At 37.9% G+C, this 22,648-nt stretch overlaps 1 protein-coding gene across 2 annotated transcripts in view; it reads left to right on the forward strand.

Moving 5' to 3' along the window:
• The window catches only part of sphkap (SPHK1 interactor, AKAP domain containing), a 105,778-nt gene that overhangs the window by 66,349 nt on the left and 16,781 nt on the right, over nt 1-22,648 (forward strand). For both annotated transcript variants that reach the window (XM_053235010.1, XM_026913988.3), the window contains 2 exons: nt 6,121-6,228; nt 19,577-19,636. In XM_053235010.1, coding sequence (XP_053090985.1) covers nt 6,121-6,228; nt 19,577-19,636 — 168 coding nt within the window. The remainder of the gene's footprint in view (nt 1-6,120; nt 6,229-19,576; nt 19,637-22,648) is intronic.

A 22,648-nucleotide genomic window follows, 5' to 3' on the forward strand; every position in this document is an offset into this window, starting at 1 on the left:
ATAAAATATTTAGCAACATATTTTACAATCATAATGTAATGCACAAAAACACTGAAACTCTGAAACTTCCAAAAGATTTTCTATCAGTCATTGTTTTGATGATGATGGTGAAGAGCACTGTTTAACATTTTGGTCCAAAATCTCCCATAGGTGTTTGATTGAGTTTGGTTGAGATCTTGTGACCACAAAGGTCATCGCATATGATTTACATCATCTTCGTACTCACTGAACCATTCATTGAGGCCTCATGCTTTGTGGTTGGGAGCAGAGTCATCCTGGAAGAGACTACTTCCATCAGGATTGGATTTTACTGATTTCAAGAGATCTACAGTCTCCTCTGAAAGTATTGGAACAGCGAAGCCAATTCTTTTGATTTTGCTATACATCTTTGGATCTCAAACCCAAATGTCTTCAATGTATAGCAAAATTAAAAGAATAGGCCTTGCTGTTCCAATACTTTCATCAGGATTGGAGTTTACTGATACCAAGAGATCTACAGTCCCCTCTGAAAGGATTGGAACAGCAAGGCCTATTCTTTTGATTTTGCTATACATTGAAGACATTTGGGTTTGAGATCCAAAGATGAATATGAGATGATAGATCAGAATTTCAGCTTTTATTTCCTGATATTTACATCTAGAAGTGTAAAACAACTTAGAACATGACCCCTTTGAAACTGTCATGTTCCACAGTTTGTAGATGAGCAAAAGTATTGGAACAGATAGTCTTAAAGTAAATTAAGTAAATAACACTTCATATTTGGTTGCATATTCCTTGCTTGCAATAACTGCATCAAGCTGGCGACCCAGTGACATCACCAAACTGTTGCATCCTTCTTTTATGATGCTTTTCCAGGCATGTACTTCAGCTTCTTTCAGTTGTTGTTGGTTTTGGGGAGTTTCTTCCTGCAATCTTCTCTTCAGGAGGTGAAATTCATGCTCAAGTGGGTTAAGTCTGGTGACTGACTTGGCCAGTGTAAAATCTTCCATGTTTTCCCCCTAATGAATTGCTTTGTTGGCAGTGTGTTTTTGGTCATTGTCTTGCTGCATGATGAACTTCCTCCCACTTAGATTGGATGCATTGTGCAATGGCGCTGTTCGATGTTCCTTCTTTTTCAGCTTCAAATTGGCTTGCTTTTCTCCCATAGACAGCTCTCTGGTCTTGTTGGTTTATCCTTTTTAACAACAAATGCAGTCTTCACAGGCAAAACTCAGGGCTCAAACCAAGAGTAGACATTCAGAGGTATTAATTGTTTAAAAAATCAATCTAACAGGGCACACGTGGGCAACAAGAAACATGTGCCAGTCACATATTTCACATATGGGTGGGTTCAAACAAAAGGTGCCACGTTCTAAGTTGTCTAACTTAGAACGTCTAGCATCTAGATATAAATATCAGAAAATGAAAGCTGAAATTCTGATCTTTCATCTCATATTCATTTTATGATGTTTTGAAACCCAAATGTCTTCAGTGTATAGCAAAAACAAAAGAATTGGCCTTGCTGTTCCAATACTTTCAGATGGGACTGTATATTTTCTATTCTACAGTCATAATCCCCATGCACATTAATATAATACAGTGACAAAACGTTCAATACAGTTCATAAGAATCTTGTTGAACACAGGTTTTATTCTTTAATTGTGTTTAGGGCACAGACATGACAAGGATAGAAATGTCATCATTTGATAAATGTGATCAGTCAGAATACACCAATCAGCCATAACATTAAAACCACCTGCCTAATATTGTGTAGGTCATCCTTGTGCCACCAGAACAGCTCAGACGCGTCGAGGCATCTTGATCGTATCTGGCACAAAGACATTAGCAGCAGATCATTTAAATCCTGGAAGTTGCGAGGTCGGGCCTCCATGGATCGGACTTATTTGTCTAGCACATCCCACAAATGCTTGATCAGATTGAGATCTGGGGAATTTGGAGGCCAAGTCAACACCGTAAACTCTTTGTCAAGTTCCTCAAACCATTCCTGAACAATTTTTGCAGTGTGGCAGGGCGCATTATCCTGCTGAAAGAAGCCACTGCCATTAGGGAATACCATTGCCATGAAGGGGTGTACTTGGTCTGCAACAGTGTTTAGGTAGGTGGTACGCGTCAAAATAACATCAACGTGAATGCCAGGACCCAAGGTTTCCCAGCAGAACATTTGCCCAGAGCATCACACTGCCTCCACCGGCTTGCCTTCTTCTCATAGTGCGTCCTGGTGCCATCTATGGTGAGTGACACACAGGTACCTGGCCTTTCACCTGATGTAAAAGAAAACGTGATTGCCCATTGTAGGCGCTTTCGGTGTGGACAGGGGTCAGCATGGGTACTCTGGCACAGCGCGATGCACTGTGTGTTCTGACACCTTTCTATCATAGCCAGCATTAACCTTTTCATCAATTTGTGCTACAGTAGCTCTTCTGTGGAATCGGGCCAGACAGGTGCCCATGACCCTGTTGCCGGTTCACTGGTTGTCCTTCCTTGGACCACTTTTGGTAGGTACCAACCACTGCATACTGGGAACACCCCACAAGACCTGCAGTTTTGGTGATGCTCTGACCCAGTCGTCTAGCCATCACAATCTGGCCCTTGTCAAAGTTGCTCAGATCCTTACACTTGCCAATTTTTCCTGCTTTCAACACATCAAAATTGAGAACTGACTGTTCACTTGCTGCGTAATATATTCCACCCCTTGCCAGGTGCCATTGTAAAGAGATCAATGTTATTCACCTCACCTTTCAGTGGTTGCATAAAAAAAGAAGAATCAAGAATCACCCTGCTGCTGAATCAAGCAGGAACATGAACTAACAAGGTTAAAAAAAAAGTCAGGTTGTCCATAAAACTGTATTTGTGAATTCTGTGTTTGTTTTCTGGATATGTTGTTCAAGTTTGTTGATTCACAAATATAAATGAGCTGATCTGTTAACACTGCATTGCTGTTCTCACTAACAGATGCAGCTTAATGGCTAGCTGAAAATTTCTAGTGCAGAACGATAGCCTGCTCTGGTGGGTTTTTTGACAGGCTTAAACACACACACCGCACATACACACACACACACACAGAAAACCAGTGCAAATAAATATGTTGTGGACACATTTTGTTACATATTTATATCCAGACATTAAAGCACATACAAATGGCTTACCGTGTTCTTGTGCATCTTGTTTGTAAAATGAGCAGCTGTTATATTTATGTTTAATTCTACACGTTATGTTATTTTCATCCTCTAAAGAATATTCAACAGAACGAAAATCAGCAAAACATAGGCGAAAGATTTGGATGGAAAAATTGAGTGAGAAAGAAAGAAGTAAGGAGGACGCTGATTGAAATGATTCGATTTAGCCCAGTCTCTCTCCACTCGTTTAGCACTCTTTTGATCCATTCATTCAGTCGTGGCTTTGTCTGATTGATTTGTGCTAAACTGAATTACAGTGACTTTGTGAGCGTCTCCACATTATTGTAGAGCCCTGTGTAAATATATTATATCACTAAAATTTGATTTGAAGTGTCTATAGCTCATCTAATGTTATTTGATTCAGGGTCACTCCTTACACCCACTATTCCCTAAAAGTCCATATTCCCCATAAACAGCACAATGAACAGTGAGAGCTGATGGTGATATTAGCTGGAAGGGCTAAAATCTGATATCCATCAATATCTCGACAATGAAACTATTAGGTTTGAGCATTGCATTATGTGACAATGTCTCTCAATGGTATAATAAGAATGATGTAGGGCAAACTATTACACACACACACATTCATGATTTCTATATTTTTTTGAGTTTCAAGTCCTTACTAATGCCCTACTAGGTTTATACCACGTTTCCTCCAAATACCAAACACAGTATACAGAAAGGTTGTAACAGTTTCGTTTAAACAAACAAACAAACAAAAAACACTAAATTTACAGTTTCTAAATTTACTGTGCAATTGTATTTTGTTTAGACAATGTGTCTATCTACAATATGTAGACTACTATAGTCTATCTACTCTTAGTTTCTCCTCCAAAGGCATTTTAAGGAAAACAAGATGACTGAGTAAATTAATGCACCTTGTTCACATTCATTACACCCATGACTGTATTTCACATGCTACTTCTCAATCACTGCTGATGACATCTTACAGATGCGTCAATGGAGCTGAAAAATTTCAGCCCAAATGAATCACTCGACATGAGTGCCACTTTTAGACTGAATGTAGACATGAATCTACAGTCTGGGCTTAGAGAGAATCAGCCTCAGCCTCGAGTCTTCATACCATTCTATGTATTTTTCTGTTGACCTTTGGAGGGGCTGTTGTGCTTGGTTCCACAAAAGTCCAAAATAATCTGAGTTATGACATTAGTTAGCAGCAAACAGCACATTTGATGCCAGAGCTACCAACTAGGGTGCGTGAATGCGAACACATGCTTCTTCTGAGACACAAGCCAGCCAACCACATCATTTCGAACTGCTGCTCATGCTGCGTCAGAGGGCAGCGTAATACACTTGGAGGAAATCGCTATCCATTCTCTTCCACAGACATGAGCACAGACGCCCACATTTGGCTAGAGTCACTGTGATTGGCAGGGGAGAAAGAGTGATTGCTAGTACTCCCAACCACAGGCCACGGGCAGTGCTCTTCAGACTCTGTGGCTGTGACATGTTAGGGGTTCCAACTCACGATCTCCAGACTGTTAAGACACTAACTTTTTAAAGTCCATTGCCCTCTAGTTATTATTACTCTGGTTACTATTTTAGTACAAAATAGTGTCCAAAAACTGTCCAAATAGTGCACTACAAAGTGATATAATTTTGGAAATAAGATCAGTGGAAATATGTAATAAATCAAATTTCTTATTCTGTACCAGGTGCTTTAAGGATTGGTTTGGTTATGCTGAATTCTTTAGGAGTTCTGTATAAGTTTTGTATGGTTTTGTATAGTTGTGTAGGGTTGTTCTTTATCTTTTATGGGCTCTGTAGTGATTTTGGATTCTGTATGGTAGTGTTAGGGTCTGTGTCAGGACATTAGGTTCTGTAGTGTACATTTCTGCACGTGTCCTTTATGCATTTTATACGAATCAGTGCAGTTGTGTTTGGCTGTGTGTGTATGGTTTTCTTGTTTATTGTTAGTGTTAGTATTTGGTTCTGTAGAATTGTGTGTTATTCTGTGGATTTTGCTGTTAGTTGTGTTTGGTTCTGTGGGATTCTGTAGAGTTGTTTTGGTTCTGGTTGGTTGTGTGTGGTTTTGTAGGGTTGCACTGGGTTCTGGTTGGTCGTTTGTGTTTGAGGTATAGTTTTGTGCTTGGCTCTACAGGGGTTCTGTTAGGGATTTATGGTATTGGGTTCTGTAGGGTTCTGCTAAAGCTGTTTAAACTGTAATGCATCTATTCCTGAACTGTGGGTTAGATGTACCTCAGTTACTGTAAGATACACAGTTTGGCCAGATGGTACCCACAGCAAGAGGAGAGAACTCACACACACACACACACACACACACACACACACACACACACCAAGCAATACAAACATGCAGACAGTTTTCACAACTGTGTCCTCACTCCTCTCTATATGTCTCTCTCTTTCTTCATTATCACACGCGCATGCGCGCACACACACACACACACACCAGGGAGTCGATGCTAAGGGATGTGTGTTTATCCCCTAAATAAGCAGACCGCAAGAGATCAAGCTTGCAAAGTACTTAATGAATCAACTTTAAAGGTCATGATTTTATACACACACACACACACACACACACACACAAACAGTTTTGTTGCATAATTAGGAGACATCTTGTGTATGTGTTGAGCATGGCTGACATTTTTGAAGAATTTATGCAATTTAATTTCCAAATAGCACAAACCTTTTCACCTGGAAAGTATGTACACACACACACACACACACACACTCTCAGTCCTTGCAATTATTCTCCCAATACATGTTTCATATATACGTGTGTGTGTGTGTGTGTGTTTGCTTGTGGGCGGGCATGTATGATGTACTGCTTGTACATGTACAAGCAACTGTTTATCTGTTTGTAATGTTGTGTGTCTGTAAGGTATTCATTATATTAATATTACATATTCATTATATTTGCTATAAGGTGAAAATGAACTGTCATTTCTGTGTCTGTCAGGTTCTATGCAGCAACAGTGTGTTAGACACGTGCGATTACTGGCTGAAGAACGACAAGGCGCTCTGCAGAGTCGGTTTCCTCGAGGACCAACATGATGGAGGCTGTACTGTGAGTTATATCACACACACACCCGCACACACACGCACACAATCTCTGATTTACTGCACACACACACAGTCTCTGAATTACATCCACACCCACACACATAATATCTGATGTACCTGTACATGTTTACAATTATACCTACACAATCTTTTTTTACATCTTTACTGAACATTATGGAAGAAATACAGACGTTAATCAAATAACAGATTTTTTAATAAAAAAACCCTCAGAATGAAAAAAAAATCTAATTTTTCACTTTATGGTGACATGTTGTCCTCACAAAGGACTAAAAAATTCGCACTCACACACACACACAAACACACACATGATATACTATACAAAGAAAGTCTTCTATTTAACATAATTAGAATTAAAATAATCAATTTAATATAAATAATTTACAAATAAATCCGTTTGAATCCTGAATGATAAATGAGGCCCATTGTGTCTTACAGTTTTTCCCAATTGGTTACACACATTTTCCCAAACATTACACACATTTCCCACAACAACAAACACAAATCTCTATCATACATACTATTCTGAAAAGTTTACACTTGTGAGGGAACAACTCACTTTTCATTCAAAAAATTCTACACACATGCCCCATAGCCAAATAATCCAGTCTGAATCACACACACATACACAATGCAGCAAGTTAGACATTGTATTTAAAATAAATTACCAGCCACTGAATAAGCAATTTATGTACACTTCATTGTTCACAAATCTAATCATCTTACAAAATGAGGTGAGAAACAAAAACATTTCTCGAAAGGGAAATGTAGTATTGGTACTGTGTGTAAAGTTTGCATACAGAAAATAGCTAACAAAAATAAAGAAATTAAAAAAAGAAAACTTAGGCATCATCTTGTCAATCATGAGGATTTGGCCACAAAACCTCATCTATATGACAGCTAATGTTCTCCCTGGCCGAACAGCGGGAGAAAAAGTGCTTAGAGTGATGGATAAACCCTTGACGTGACTGTGCAACGATATCTTCACAGCCTCAAGAAGAGTCACTTGTTGATAGGGGTTCTGCTCATATATCTTCCACCACCACACTGAAAAAAATTCCTCACTTGGATGGAGGAAGGGGGAATATGGTGGAAGGAATATCATCTGGATGTGTGGCGAACCATTCTTGTATGTCATGTGCACGGTGGAAACTGATGTTGTCCTAATATAACAACATAGGTGGTGTTTTCTGCAGCCAGTGTGACAACACAAATGCGGTTGTACTCACTGCCTAGCATCCCTCATGCTCAATCCAGAATTGCTTGAGTGTCATTGGAAATATTTCTTTGTCTTCCCAGTCCTCTTTGTCTTCCACTCTGCCTCTTCCTCTCTGCGGTCTTTGTTGCTCCATTTCTCGTTAGTTCTTTCGTGAACCAGTGTGACAGGGACAGAGTTTATATTTCCCAGGGAATTAGGAAAACTGAGTGGATAATTATGGTGAATTTAGTTTTCAGAGGTGAGATGCAGTTCCATTCATTAGCACGCTGAGTTCTGATTGGTGACGCCAGTGTTCCCAATGAGAAGTACATAGTGTGTTGAGAAGTGTGTATAGAGTGCAGCAGAACCTCAAACTAAGTTGAATCAATGAAGATGCGTTTATCATTGTGAAGGAGTATTGTGTGATTATGGGGTTTTTGTATAGGGAATTAATTATTTGGTGTATTCATTCAGTTACAGTGTGTGTCCAGATGAGAAAAACTATTAGCAACTTCAGTGAATTAGTAGATCTGGGGATCTGTTGCATTCCTGTAATTCTCAATATTTCTTCTGAGGTATCTGAGGTAAAGTCATTTAACATTCTTTCTGTAAGATTTTTGAAGTGTGTTATTTTTGCTGAATTTTGCCAGTGGTGCTTTCAAGGTAGAAAACTGAGTGTGTTCATTATAGCTGCAGCAAAACCCCACCAGCAGAGTTGCATGCTACCTCTCCATGGAAGTCCGAAAGTCTACATAATGTCCTTCATCTCAGCATATTTCAGTCATGCCTGGATGTTTTAGACAAAGCAGTTTGCAAAAAAATAGACATGTAGAGCTAAACTTATGTGTTGATGCCAATAATAATGCAAGAATGCTCAGGGAGAAACTTTGAGGGAGTTGATACAGATGGATCTGCTTCAACTGGTCGCTACATCCTCTCTCCCTGATGGTGGCAATCTGGCAACCTATGCTAATCTTAACTCCTGGGTTTGCTCTACGTGTTTATTGTCTATAACCTCTTACATTCCCCCTTAATTATCCAAATTCCTAACATACAAATAACATGGTGGTGGGTTTGGGAGCAGTCTTCTACTTCTTCCACTCCTCTTGCAACCAATTATTTCGATCATCCAGCCTTGACAGAGGAGTGGGAAAACATTCCATATCATGCGCTCTCAACAGGCCTCATTTATCAAGCTGGATACGAATGGATTCATGCTTAAATCATTCATACAAGCTTTTACACAATAAATTTGGCATTCATGAAAATCCTAAACTTGGAAAAGCATCCATGTTCTACTCATTCTCCTGAGTGTGTGTAAATTTACACCTAATAAGACTAACTAATGTAAATGTCAACTTGATCAAATTCAAATCATACTATTTGCATGGATTACTGCACTTTTTTAAATATAGAATAGACTGTCAAGAAATGCAGAAAAAATCACCTACAAAGCAAATACAACAAAATATGAAAAAAAAAAAATATATATATATATACATATATATATATATATATATATATATATATATATATATATATAAATATATATATATATATATGTAATCCAAAATATTTTAAATCCAGTTCCAATCTTCCATTCCATTTGTTACAGTATTGGATCACATTCACTGTTTTTTTTTCCTCTGATATCCTACCCCCCTTTTTTTGCTGGCATTGGCCTGATATTTTTGGATTAGTGCCATCTTTATTAAATAATTAATGTATACATGTATGTATGTATGTATGTATGTATGTATGTATTTACAGTTAGTTATTTCATTTTTTGTTTTTTGTGTTTATCTTTCTTATACCTTAATGTTACCTCTTCAAGGTTTCCCTAGTTGTGTAATTCAATGTACACTATTATGGTTTTTTTTCTCCATTTATTGTGTGTAATACCAATAAAAGGAGGAAAGAAACTTCTGTCAGGGTACTCTTAGGTTCTGGTTTGGATTATAGTAATTCTATAAGGTCCTACTCGGGTCTGTTTGGTTTCGTGGTGCTGTTCTTTTTCTGCAGCTCTCACACCCAGCATGCTCCTCTAACACAAAGACTCCACACTGTGATTTTAAACCCACACATACCAGCTGCCTGTTACACAGTGCCAACTTTACACAAGCAGAGTGTGTGTGTGTGTGTGTGTGTGTGTGTGTGTGTGTGTGTGAGAGAGAGAGAGAGAGGGAGAGAGAGAGAGAGAGAGAGAGAGAGAGAGAGATTTGTTTTCTTTTTATTTTGTTAGGGGTATAATGATTTCTTTAAGTAGGAAGTATTTTTTTTTCCATGATCACAGAACATGGCCAACTCGCTGAAATTCACTGTTTTATCAGAATGATTAAAATGTGAGGGATCATACATTAAATGATAAATTTGAGTTATTTTTACATCAGGCAGAGTAATGCACACTTTCCTCGCCTAGCACAAAATTCCACAGGTTAAACTGAGCTTACTGTCACATGACAAAATATTTAAAACGTTTTACCTTTAATGTACAGTAACTTTATGCTTAATTCTATTGTTCAGTGTATTCATATGCAGATTAAGGTTGCAGCTGCTTTGTTACTTCGGTTTGTTACTAAAAATGCCATTGTTGTAGGAGAGACCAATCAGAACAAGCACATAAAATACAAATAAAAGAGATCAATAATTTAAGTCACCACTTTATTGAAAAGCAAAGTCGACGGTAAAATATGTCATTCTGTGCAACAAAGATTTGATCTGTAATCACATGCTACTAGTTACAATATATTGTAGATGTCTGTGGTGTGACCGAAATTCAATGCCACACTACATTTCATCTAACTATTCTCAATGAAGGTGAGACTGTGATAGAATGTGATCAGTGATAGAACTTACGTTATATTACTTACAAGGAAGAAGTAACCGTTAAAAAAGCATGTGGGGGCATTAAAATTACAGTAAATATGCTAATATGCCACTTACAACATTATAAAAATGAGGCTAACCTATCAACATAAAATTATACTAATTCACTAAAATAGCAATATATCAAAGATACTAATAAACATTAGTACTAATGTAATATTACAGGGCTCAGAAAATAAAATATCAATCAGTTCTGAACAGAACCAGTTTTTAATGTTTCTGTTCTTGCATTCCAACTCCAACATCATGTTTTTAAACTGGTTAAAACAAAATGAAAAAAAAAAAAAACCCAGCCCTTAATTCGGACCCTTTTAAAGAAGCCGTATGTAGACTTAATATAATAAACTAGTCAGTTTGGAAAGCTATCAGACTCAGGCTTTGCAATTTTATTGTTTGTGCCCCAACATATCACCATGAAACAGTCCATCATCATTTGCCTGATGTTGTTATTATCTAATCAAGTCCCAGTGCAGTGTTACACATTGTACAGTTAATAAAGTGGAGCTTGTTGCAAAATGCATAGATATGGTCGCTGGTTAAATGCCGATTCCTAGTCTGGATTAGCTAGCTAAGGTGTTTTTCTCTCATTGTCATGAGTGCATCACAACAACAAACAGGCTTAATTTTAATGTACCTTGTTTCTTTGTTCGTAACATGAAGCCAGTAACGATATAACCTATGCTGAATAATGTATGTAAGGAAATCACATGTTACATGATGTTGATCCAGAAAGTTTGGATGCAAGCTAGTGGGCTAGACTGAATGAAAAAATAATGTTATTAATTAACTTTATTTAACAGAGGTTTCAAATTAGCATTTCTTTTCCAGAACATTGATTTTGAGTGTGTTTTTGCTTTTGGTCCTCAAACCCTACAGCCCAGTAGTATTATAATAATCAGGTTAAACCACTGATATAGCAGTAAATATGCTAATCCACTAATACAGCATTATACTAAACTGACTAACCCACTAATATAGAATTTTATACCAGAACACTGTTGAATTCTCAATAAAATTTCTTTAACAGCATGGATCTGATGGTAGTGCCAGCTGCAAGGCAAATCACAGGTTTCTATTAATATGCTCATTCTACTGTATTATTGTTTCTATAGTAAAGTCTTCAGGATGGAGGGATTTCACACGATGAAATCGATGCCACAGCCATCCATTGGCGGGAGTCCAAGACAGCAAAATTGGCTGTGCCTTCTGGGTGGGAGGGGTGGTATAGTCTTTCTCCCCTGTCAATCACAGGGACACTAGCCAATCTTGGGTGTCTGTGACCTCATGCATGTTGAAGGGTGTGAATAACACTTTCCTCCGAGTGTGCTACACCACCCCATGAGGCAGCATTAGTAGCAGGTCCAAAAGATGTGATGGGCTGACTTGGCATGTGTCTCAGAGGAAGCACATGATAGCCCTCACCCTCCTGGGTTAGTAGCTGTCATATGATAGGGGAGAGCTGACTAGCGGGTGGTAATTGACCAAGACCAAAAAAAATTAATCAATGCCAAATTTCTGTCGTGTTGTTAGGGGATCAGGGAGACAGAATACGGATCCATATGGAGGGGCTTATTAGAACAATGCCCAAAGTCAAAACCAGCCTGAGTCGTTAGCAAAATACACGAACAGGAAACTAATCCAAATTGAATGTCAGACACATGGTCACAAGAAAAGGCAGGGTCAGAAATTCCAAAAGGCACGGTCATACACAAAAGATCATTCCACGAAATGCACTCACAATACAATACAATACAATACAATGTACACTATATGGCCAAAAGTTTGTGGACACCTCACCAAATGTGGGTCTTCCACCTCATCCATATGTGGGTCTTCTACAAATTGTTGCCACAAAGTTAGAAGCTCACAATTGTATAGGATGTCTTTGTATGATGTAGCGTTAAAATTTCCCTTCACTGGAACTAAGAGGCCCAAACATGTTCCAGCATGACAATGCCCCATGCACAAAGCGAGCCCCATGAAGACATGATTTGCCAAATTTGGAGTGAAAGAACTCGAGTGACCTGCACAGAGCCCTGACCTCAACCTCACTGAACATGGGATGAACTGGAACACTGACTGCACCCCTGGCTACCTCGCTTAACATCAGTGCCTGACCTCATTAATGCTTTTGTGGCTGAATGAGCAAATGACCACAGCCTAGCTCCCAACAGCAAAGGAGGACTAAATCTGGAATGGGATGTTTAACACATTTGGCCGTATAGTGTATAGTAGTAATAATAACAGCAAGAAAACGAGGTAGGAGAGAGGGTTTGTCACTTACTATCTCTCTGATGGTGGTAGATGAGGACATGCTGTGCTACCAGTGTACAGAATTCTGAATGTTCTCCTACCAGACACAGTCTTATCCAGATCTAACAGGGTGTTATATTCAATGATGCTTTAATTATTTACATTTTTACCTCACACAAATTTTGTAATATCCATGCCTCATACCAGTCTGATTCTCTCCCTTTTTGAAATAATGTCTCATTCTATTCTTTATATTTCCTTCCATCTCCTTCACCCCTGTCTGTTTAAACAGTTAATCTGAGAAAAGCCTCTCTCCCCATCTTTTTTCTCTTTCTGAGTTAAAACAGACCTCTTTTACATAATGTACAATTTAAAATACAAAATGACATGTCTTTTGATGCATTACTTATTACTCTCTCTCTGTCTCTTTGTCTATCTCTGTAGCCCCCCTCCTCACTCTCTTTCTCTCTCCCCGTCTTTGTCTGTCTGCCTTTACAAATCTGAACTTTAGTTGGGATGATAAATAAACTTGACGGAAATGCTGAAGGTCTTCTGCACAGTTTAATGTGATTGGTATTTGGAGTGCCTGCTTTTCTCATTAGTACTGATCAGCTGTGTCCTAATCAGGTGGAGGGTGAAGAGTGTGTGTGTGTGTGTGTGTGTGTGTGTGAGAGAGAGAGAGAGAGAGAGAGAGAGTTTTTAAGCAAGTGGTGACTTACTAGACTGATGGTTTTAGTATGGAAGGTCTCCTTGGCATCTCTCCTCTCATCTTCGATCTATCACAGTTTCATCTAGTCTCGGCAAACCAGGACTTACATAATCCCTAAAGGACCAGTGGGAGAGACAGAGAGTGTGACAATTTTGTCTGTTTGTTGCCAATACACCCAGATTGAAACAACACAACTGGAGAGACAGATCAGGGTTTAGCTTCCTTTAAAAACATTTACATATTTACATTTACTAACCTTTGGGGTGCAAATACAGTATTTGGATTCTCAAAACTATAATAGCAGCTGGACCTTCTGTCTGCTTAAGGTTAAGACATGAAGTAGCATCTGACTGTCAATTACTGTTACAAGACTTTCAGGGTGACTCACAGCAACTCACTAGATTTTGGAGTATTTTTCTCTCCTGACTCAGTAACTGGTGGCACCATGGCACTGCGGGTAGCGTTGACACCTTACAGCTCCAGGGTTCTCAATTCCATCCTGAGCTCAGGTTACTGTCTGTGTGGAGTTTTGTGTCTTCTCTCCATATGCCCATATATTTCCACTGAGTTCTCCAGATTCTTCTCACCTCCCAAAAACATGCCAGAGATGAATTGGCTATGCTAAAAAAGGTGTGAATGTGTGTGCACGGTGCCCCGGGATGGACAACCATCCAGGGTTTGTTCCTGCCTTGCACCCAGATGACTGTTTTTCACATTTTCTTTTCAAACAAAAAACTCTTTCAAGCTTTAATAGCATCTCGCTAGCTTGAATGAACAGTTATCATTCACTTCATTCATCTTTTCATTCAGTAACTCTTTATTTTGGTCAGGGTGGAAGTGGATCTGGAGCCTATCCCAGGAACACTAGGCACAAGGCGATAATCCATCCTGGATGGACAACATGCACGGACACATTCACAACTAGGACCTACAGTAGAGTAACAGTAAGGTACATACAATAATCTGAGCTCAGGATAGAACCAGGGACCTTGAAGTTGTGAGGCAGCAACATTACCACTGTGTCATTTCTGAACATTTATCAGTTTTTTTTCATGATTAAAAATATTTTTCTATTCGTTTTAACACGTACTGAAACAAGTGATTGAGCTGTTTAGCAAATATTAAAAAAAGTTAATTATTTGTATTACTTAAATGCCTTAAGTTCTGTACTAAATTAATTCTTTTACATACATATGTGGTTATAATTCAACATGACTATTATACTTAGGTTTCTGGGTTAAATTTATAATCACAGTTGAGGCCAAAAGTTTACATAAACCTAAGCTAAAGACATTCAGACTCAATTTTTCATGTTACCAAACATTTATTTAATAAGTCAGTTAGGGTGTGTACTCTGTTCAAAACAATTAGAGGTAATCAGAGGTAATTTTTTTTTTAACAAATCTCGATTAGAGATTTATTTCAGCTTTAATCCTATTAGAAAACTATTAGAAGCTTCTGATTGGCCAATTGTTATAAGTAGGAGTTAATTAGGAGCCTGCCAGTGGCTGTGTTTAAGTGCTTGACTTCAGAGACAGTGCTTTTTTGCCCTTGAGATCATGGGAAAATCCAAGCAACTCAACCAAAACCTCAGAAAAAAAAAATTGTGCAAGTCCAGAAGTCATATTCCTACCTAGGAACAATTTCCAAACAACTGAATGTACCACAAGCATCTGTACAAACAACTGTATGCAAATATAAAAATCTTGGGATCATTCAGGAAAGAGGCACAAATTAACTCCCAGACAAAGACATCAACAAAGGAACCAGTAAAGGAGTTGGAGGCATCAGGTACCAAAGTATGTACACCCACTGCTAAGAGGGTTTTATGTCACCTAGGCCTGAAAAGCTGACATGCAAGGAAGAAGCCCCTGCTTCAAGACCAGCATAAAAAAGTCAGACTGAAGTTTGCAGGTGATCACCAATATTTTGGAGGAGTTTTCTCTGGTCAGTTGAAACAAATATTTAACTCTTTGGCTATAATTAACAGCGATGTGTATGGAGGAACAAGGGTCAGGCTTTAAATCTGACAATCATGATCCCAACTCTCACAGCAAGGAAAATGATCCTAAGCATTCCTCCAAAATTGTAACAAAATGGCTTAAAGACAGCAAAGTGAAAGTATTGGAGTGGCCATCACAAAGCCCTGACCTGAATCCCATAGAACATTTGTGGACTGAACTGTAAAAGCATGTCAGAGCAAGGAGGCCTACAAACATGATTGAGTTACACCAGTTCTGGCAGGAGGAATGAGCAAAATTCTGGCAAAGGATTGTGAGAAGCTTGTGGAAGGCTATTCCAAGAGTTTGATTCAAGTTAAGCAATTAAAAGGCAATGCCACTACATACTACCAAAGTGGATGCAAAGTTCTGACCCACTGAAAATCCGATATAGTAAATAAAACTTGAAATAAATTAGTTATTAACCTTTGAAATGTCCTGTTATGATAATTAAGTGGATAACCTAATTGACTTAAAACAGGAAATGTATGGTAGCATGAATGTCTGGAGATGTCCATTGAGTTTGCATGTCTTTAGCCTAGGTGTATGTAAACGTTTATGCCTCAACTGTGTTTTGCAAGTGCTCAGAATACAAGAAAAAAAGACAAGTAATATTTACTTGACCCGACTGGACTCCTGAGCAAACACAGATCAACACCTGCTGAACAAAAGAGGTTGCTGCGGGTTTTTTTCTCGGTTTAACTGTCACTTAAAAGTTGCTTTAGATAAATGTGATAAATGTAGTATTTGTCCAGCATGAAAAGTGAGCTATATTTGCAGTTCAGTCATTTAGTTACCATTTGCAGTTTAGCATTCGCATTGGTTAGCTTTAGCTAATTTATTTAAGCTCTGTTGCTTTAAGCAAAGAAGTAAAATTAAAAGAAAGAAAGATTCCATTTCAGTCAAATAGATTTTACTTGAAATTACTTGTTTATGTTATTGTTGTCATTTTTTTTTTAAGTACACTTTACTAATTTTTTTTATAGCTGCGGCACCCACTAGTCTCACAAAACACTAAATCCGTGATCCTAGTCTCCACAAAGGAGCATCCATTCTGACTATAAATGTAGATTTTTATATAAGTATCACTGATGTATATTTGTTATTAATATATTTTGTACTCCATTGCCCGACAATGTAAATGAAAACTCTGCAAATGAAATAGAAAAAAGGATTTAATTCCTCAATAAAATGTTAAAACTGTTTGTGCATCAGCTCTGCGTAATCTACTGATCCGTGAACAGTGTTGATGTTTATTGGCTATTAATTTGATATAATTTCCATTTTCTTTTTTCCACCCCACTTGATTTCCTGTTTTATACTTTAATGAAATGTTTGCTTTTCATTATAAAATGTGAATATATTAGCACAGTGTTTTATGCTAATGAGTGCTAATGTGGGAGACAGAGAGAGAGATAGATAGATAGAGAAAGAGAATGCGTGTGTGTATGTGTGTGTGTGTGTGTGTGTGTGTTAATGTAAGGCCAAAACTGCACTGTCATTCAATATCCCATCCTCAGAGTAACAGAAGCAACCAAGGACCTCATGTTGAAACCAAACTCACAAAATCAAGAAGTCATCAAGAAGGTCCAAGGTCATAAATCCCAGACCACTTCTGCAGAGTGTGTATTCATTATAAACTTTTGTCCTGCTTTTATTCCGATGAATCTCTTTTTCTAGATATTTGTCCCAGCTAGTTCTCATTGCTCACTAATTACTTCCAGCTCTAGTATTGTGTCTTGGTCTTATGTTCCAGCTCATTTTAAGACACAAAATCAGATGGGAAGGCCAAAGTGTTTTAAACATATTCTTCACTGGTCTGTAGCTCACTGAACTTTAAAGCTCGTTGAGTTTACTATTCTCTAAACAGCGAGATGATGATAGGAAAAATACAGATAAAAAAGGCAACACTGTTGTGAAGTAATATAATCAAATTACTTCTCAAATAATTTCAGATGCAGGCTGTATCCCAAATCACATGCTACTGCACTAGACCGTGTCAATATAGTGTGTCGTGTGTAGCACATAGTATTCATTAAGTGGATGTGCTAGCTAGCTAAGCTTTTAGCAGTCAAAATGAAGCTCTAATGTCAAATGGCAAAATAGTGCAACATCATTCCTGATCTATTGTTTTAACACTCAATTTAGTAAAGCAGGATGCAATTTTGGACATAAACAATTGAGAGACTGATGGGATGTCATCATTTATTCGAAAATACCCAGATGGAAATTTGATTGGTTGGTTGACCGGACTAAAAATGGGATATTGTAAGTTGTCAGATCCTGTTTTGATTGGTTGGAGGTTGAGATGAGAGGATGTGATTGGTTATTGTGCTGTATCCGGGATCACAGATGTGAATTTATTGCCTCATTGAGTACCTAGTGAACTATGAAGGGACATACACACACACACACACACACACACACACACACACACAAAATGGCTCTTCCTGCTCCCCTCCCCTCCCTTCATCCTTGCCTCCTTTCTTCATTCCCTGGGTGTGTTCTCTCACTCTCCTTCCATCACCTCTCCTCTGGACACTAGCGATGTGACAGTGTCCCAATGGAGGTCATTTTTAGACCTACACACACACACACACACACACACACACACACACACGCACGCACGCATGTCAGCCATTTCCACTCAAATGGGAAATGGGGGTTTAATGAGCGTGTCCTTGTCAAGGACATGCAACCATCTCTCTCTCTCTCTCTCTCTCTCTCTCTCTCTATTTCTTTTCATCTCTCTCTCTATTTACGACTGTCTCTTTAACTTCTCTCCTTCACTTTCTCATTCTGCCTTTTTTAAAACCTCTCTTTCTCTCTTTTTTCCTTTTGGTTATTACATTCTCACATTCACTTTCCTTCCATCTGCCTCTCTCTTTCCATGTCTCTCTTCCCTTCTCAGTTCTCTTGACCCTCATCTTCACATTCACACTTTCTTCTTTTTCTTCTATATCTCTATCGCTGGCATTTTCTCCATATTTCTCCCATTTTTGTAATTTTGCCTCTGTACACCATCACAATAGATGTGAAATGAAGCAAGTAAGATGTGATTGAAATGTAGACTTTCACCTTTAATTCAAGAGGTTTAACAAAATTACTGCATTAACCGTTTAGGAATTACAGCCATTTTTTTACACAGTCCCTCCATTTTCACAGGCTCAAAGGTAATTGGACAAACTAACATAATTATAAATATAAAGATTATTTTTAATACTTGGATACAAATCCTTTGCAGTCAATGTTTGCCTGAACTCTGGAACCCTTAGACATCACTGAATGCTGAGTGTCCTCTCTTAAGATGCTTTGCCTGTCCTTTACTGCTGCCGCCTTCTGTTGCTGCTTATTTGTGGGTCTTAATGCCATCAGTTTTATCTCCAGTAAGTGAAAACATGCTCAGTTGGGTTGAGGTCAGGTGACTGACTTGGCCATTTAAGAACATTCCATTCCATTCCAACCAGTTTTGCAGCGTTTGACTGAATGTGAGCAGAAAGTATAGCTCTGTACACTTCAGAATGCATCCTGCTACTTCTGTCAGCAGTCACATCATCAATAAACACCAGTGAACTAGTTCCATTGGCAGCCATACATGCCCATACCATAACACTTCCTCCACCATGTTTGACAGGTGATGTGGTATGCTTTGGATCACAAGCCCTTCCTTTCCTTCTTCATACTCTTCTCTTCCCATCATTCTGGGACAAGTCAATCTTGGTTTCATCTGTCTAAAGAATCTTGTTCCGGAACTGGGCAGGCTTTTTTTTTTAGTTTTCTAGGAGAGTCTAATCTGGCCTTTCTGTTCTTGAGTGTTACCAGTGAGTGTTGCATCTTGAGGTAAACTGTCTGCATTTACATTCTTGAAGGCATCTCTTCATTGTATACTTTGACAGTGATTTGCCTACCTCCTTGAGAGTGTTCTTGACTCCTACCGGTTAATGCAATATTTTTGTTAAACCCCTTGAATTAAAGCTGAAAGTCTACACTTCAATCTTGATTGCTTCATTATAAATCCATTGTGGTTGTGTACAGATTCAAAATTATGAAAATTCACCCTCCAAATCTTATGGACCCAACTGCATGGCTGTTTCTTTCCCTTTCTTTTCAGTTTTGTTTTTTTTATCTCTCTCCTTTCTCCATACTTCTGTCTTTCTCTTTCACTCTTACACTTGCTGAGCATCTCTCTTTCCCTCTTTTTTTGTCTCTTTCTGCTACTCAAATCAATTATTATTCTGTGCTATTATTCTATGTGAGTGTGTGTGTCTGTGTCTTTCTCTGTTTTCAGATCTGTTTTGTGAGTTTGGACACGAGTGCGTCTGACCGCCATGACAACATCTGCCTCAAGGTGGGTTTTTTTTAAATAACATTTAACTGATTAACCAACAGTGCAGCAAATTCCACGGTCCTGATCACAGTAGAAATCCAAAACATCTGCACATGGTAGGGAAGGGAGGGGCGGGGGAGAATGGTTGGGGAGATATGTTTCTCTGAAGAGCATTTCCTAAATGGGACTACTGTAGCAAATACGGTTAATAATATTATGGACATAGTAATTACTACTACATGACTACTAAATGTATTTAAATTTTTTTTAGAGCCACACAGTCATTCATTATTTCAAACATTCATTAAGACTATTTGAAATAGGGATTCAGGTAGAAAGTGTCTATTGCCAATTGTCAATAACTTTGGCATACAGTATGTTGAGCAATAATATAAAATAAGAATACGAGGTTTAACTTCATATCCTTTTCACAGCTTGTACACAATGCATTATGTAGGCCTGTGGGAATGACAGTCTTGGGTAGTTTAATCAACCTTTGAACCTAACAGAAATAAGAGTTATTGTGTATTCTTAAAATGTTTTTATGGACAACCACTGAATATGGGAGGGCGTACCCTGCTTAAGCTTGTGTTGTGCATACTGACTGACATTGTTTTTTATAAAAAGAAATGATGATAACTTTACAATAAACACATAAGCTCCAAACCAGTACAGTTACAAAAGCAAAATAAATACTTCAAAAACAAGTAAATGAATGAACACGATAAATCAACCAACATGCTTAATTTGTTTTTCTATCAGTGTGTCATAAAACAACAGATATCAAGTATAAGCCACCCAAAGTAAGATAACTTAAAGATGCTCCATTTGGTTTTTGCCTTCAATTATAATCATGAAGTGAGTGTGAATTGTAATTACCTGCTTGATTGCTGTTACTGCTTTTGAGTAGGTGTACACATTACTTCTCTCAGTGGCTCGATTTCAATATGCTGCATGCTGTCAACTAGCTAGCTAGGTACATGTGGCCAGGAAATAACTCAGCAGAGCAAACAGAATGCAGTCCAGTCATGAGTAGAAACATGTTTTATTGATTGGAAAAATAAAACAATGTCTGACTGACACATCCTTTATATGAAGCTAACATTACCACATTACTTACTGGACATCAGCCACCACTGACACACTCACAGAATCACGTTGATTGGCCTTTCAAAATAGTGGTCAAAAATAATTGTATAAAATTAACATTACGGACAATATGCATGAATGAAAATGTGTCCGATTCATGAAAATGTCACACAGCATCAAAACAAATTGTGATTTGAGCACAAATGATGTATCAGCTTCACCTGCAAGCTCCCACCAACTTGTCCCTTTTTTACGTTATAGGCATACATCATTCCTCAATGTACACTCATATAAATCTGTTTTACATGAACAACACCTTAGTTTATGCAGGTGCTAAAATAGGGAACCAATAAAGGAAACGCATCATCAAGCATTTATACATTTATCTAAGATCCAAGAAAGAAGTGAAGATAAATACATTTCAGTGAAGTTGTGTTAGAGATGCTTGTGTCTTTTTTTGCTTGGGGCACAAAAAAAAAAAATCCTTTTTGGAAGGTTGAAAGAAATTTAATATTCATATAGTCAAAATAGTCAAATAAACATAAAGCCAAAGTTATGACTTAAGAAAGAATGGTCTAGTATGTTTGTAATTCTTTGTTGTAGATTTTGCAACAAAGAATTACAATGTCTGGCTGTTAAAGTGGAAAAGTCCAATTTACACACTCCAATTAGACATCCACAGATATGTCAAGGATGCAGCTGAGGAATAAGGAAATAAGGAAACTGTGGAATTTGCATATGCTAGTTTTATGATCAGATTTAACTGAATAAAACATTTATGATTAAGGGCCATTGTGGGTTAGATGAAAAATTTCGATGTAGACCCATGTGCAGGAGTTTAAAATCCAAGTTTAAAAACATATTCATATTTTCCAAAGCTTGAAATCAGGCAAAAGACAATAATTATACCCAAAACACATGTCAGTCAAGACTTGTTTTGGGACAATCCAAAACAATAGTCAAAATAAAACAGGCAAATGGCCAGGTACATAGCAATCTCAGGTAGAATAACAAATGATTCTCACACTCTATGTCTGGCAAGACTTCGCAAAGCCATGTAACAGGGTTTATATACTCTTAGAACCAGGAAGTAAAATCCTGATGTCCACCACCTAGGAAGCTCTTATGGCTGGGAGGGATCCTACTCTGAGCTAGTGTGACACAGTGATTCAGATGTTCCCCTCAAGCTTTTGGAGACATGACTAACCTTTCCTCTTGCACAATGAGTATGACAGTGAGGGAGGCAAAGAAAAAAATTGCAGTTTATTTGATTGTTGGGTCTGTTAGTTTAAAAATCCATTACAGAGCAACGCACTAAGCATCACTGGAACTACAGTTAGACAGAATTGTCTATTGTGGCCAGATGACACTACATTTTTGGACACATTGACGCAATGGGTATACAGTATAACCATGCTGAAGAAATGCCATCCTTTCTCCCCCAAGTTGTTATAAAATATGAAGGGTTTCCTTTAATACACAAATTTGTAGCCTAGGCTTCCATTTTATGCTTCGACTCCACCCACACTTATCCCCCCCTCAACTCACACCCCCAGAGCATTTTGTTAATGTAAGCAAATAGGTAGCAAAGTATTAGCCTATATAAACTACGCAATATAATATGATATATATTTTAGATCTATTTTAAGTTATATTTTTAACAGAAAATAATACATAATATTATTATTATAGAATATAATAATAATAAATAAAACTAATTTACTTTCATGATCAGTTAAATGCAGGATGGCCTTTGAAGAATTTTACAGTCACATTAATTAGAAACCCAAGTAGAACCTGGGTAAAGTATTGAATACTGTCATACCATGAAGACATGCTGAAATTTGCAGGCAACATCATTAAAGAGAGAAAAGATTCACATGTAAAGGGCCAAAAAATGCAATTTTTAGTTATTAAACTGAAAACGGTGAGTGCTGTTTGGCT

The sequence above is a fragment of the Pangasianodon hypophthalmus genome, chromosome 6 (genome assembly GCF_027358585.1).
Source record: "Pangasianodon hypophthalmus isolate fPanHyp1 chromosome 6, fPanHyp1.pri, whole genome shotgun sequence".
Classification (NCBI taxonomy): domain Eukaryota; kingdom Metazoa; phylum Chordata; class Actinopteri; order Siluriformes; family Pangasiidae; genus Pangasianodon; species Pangasianodon hypophthalmus.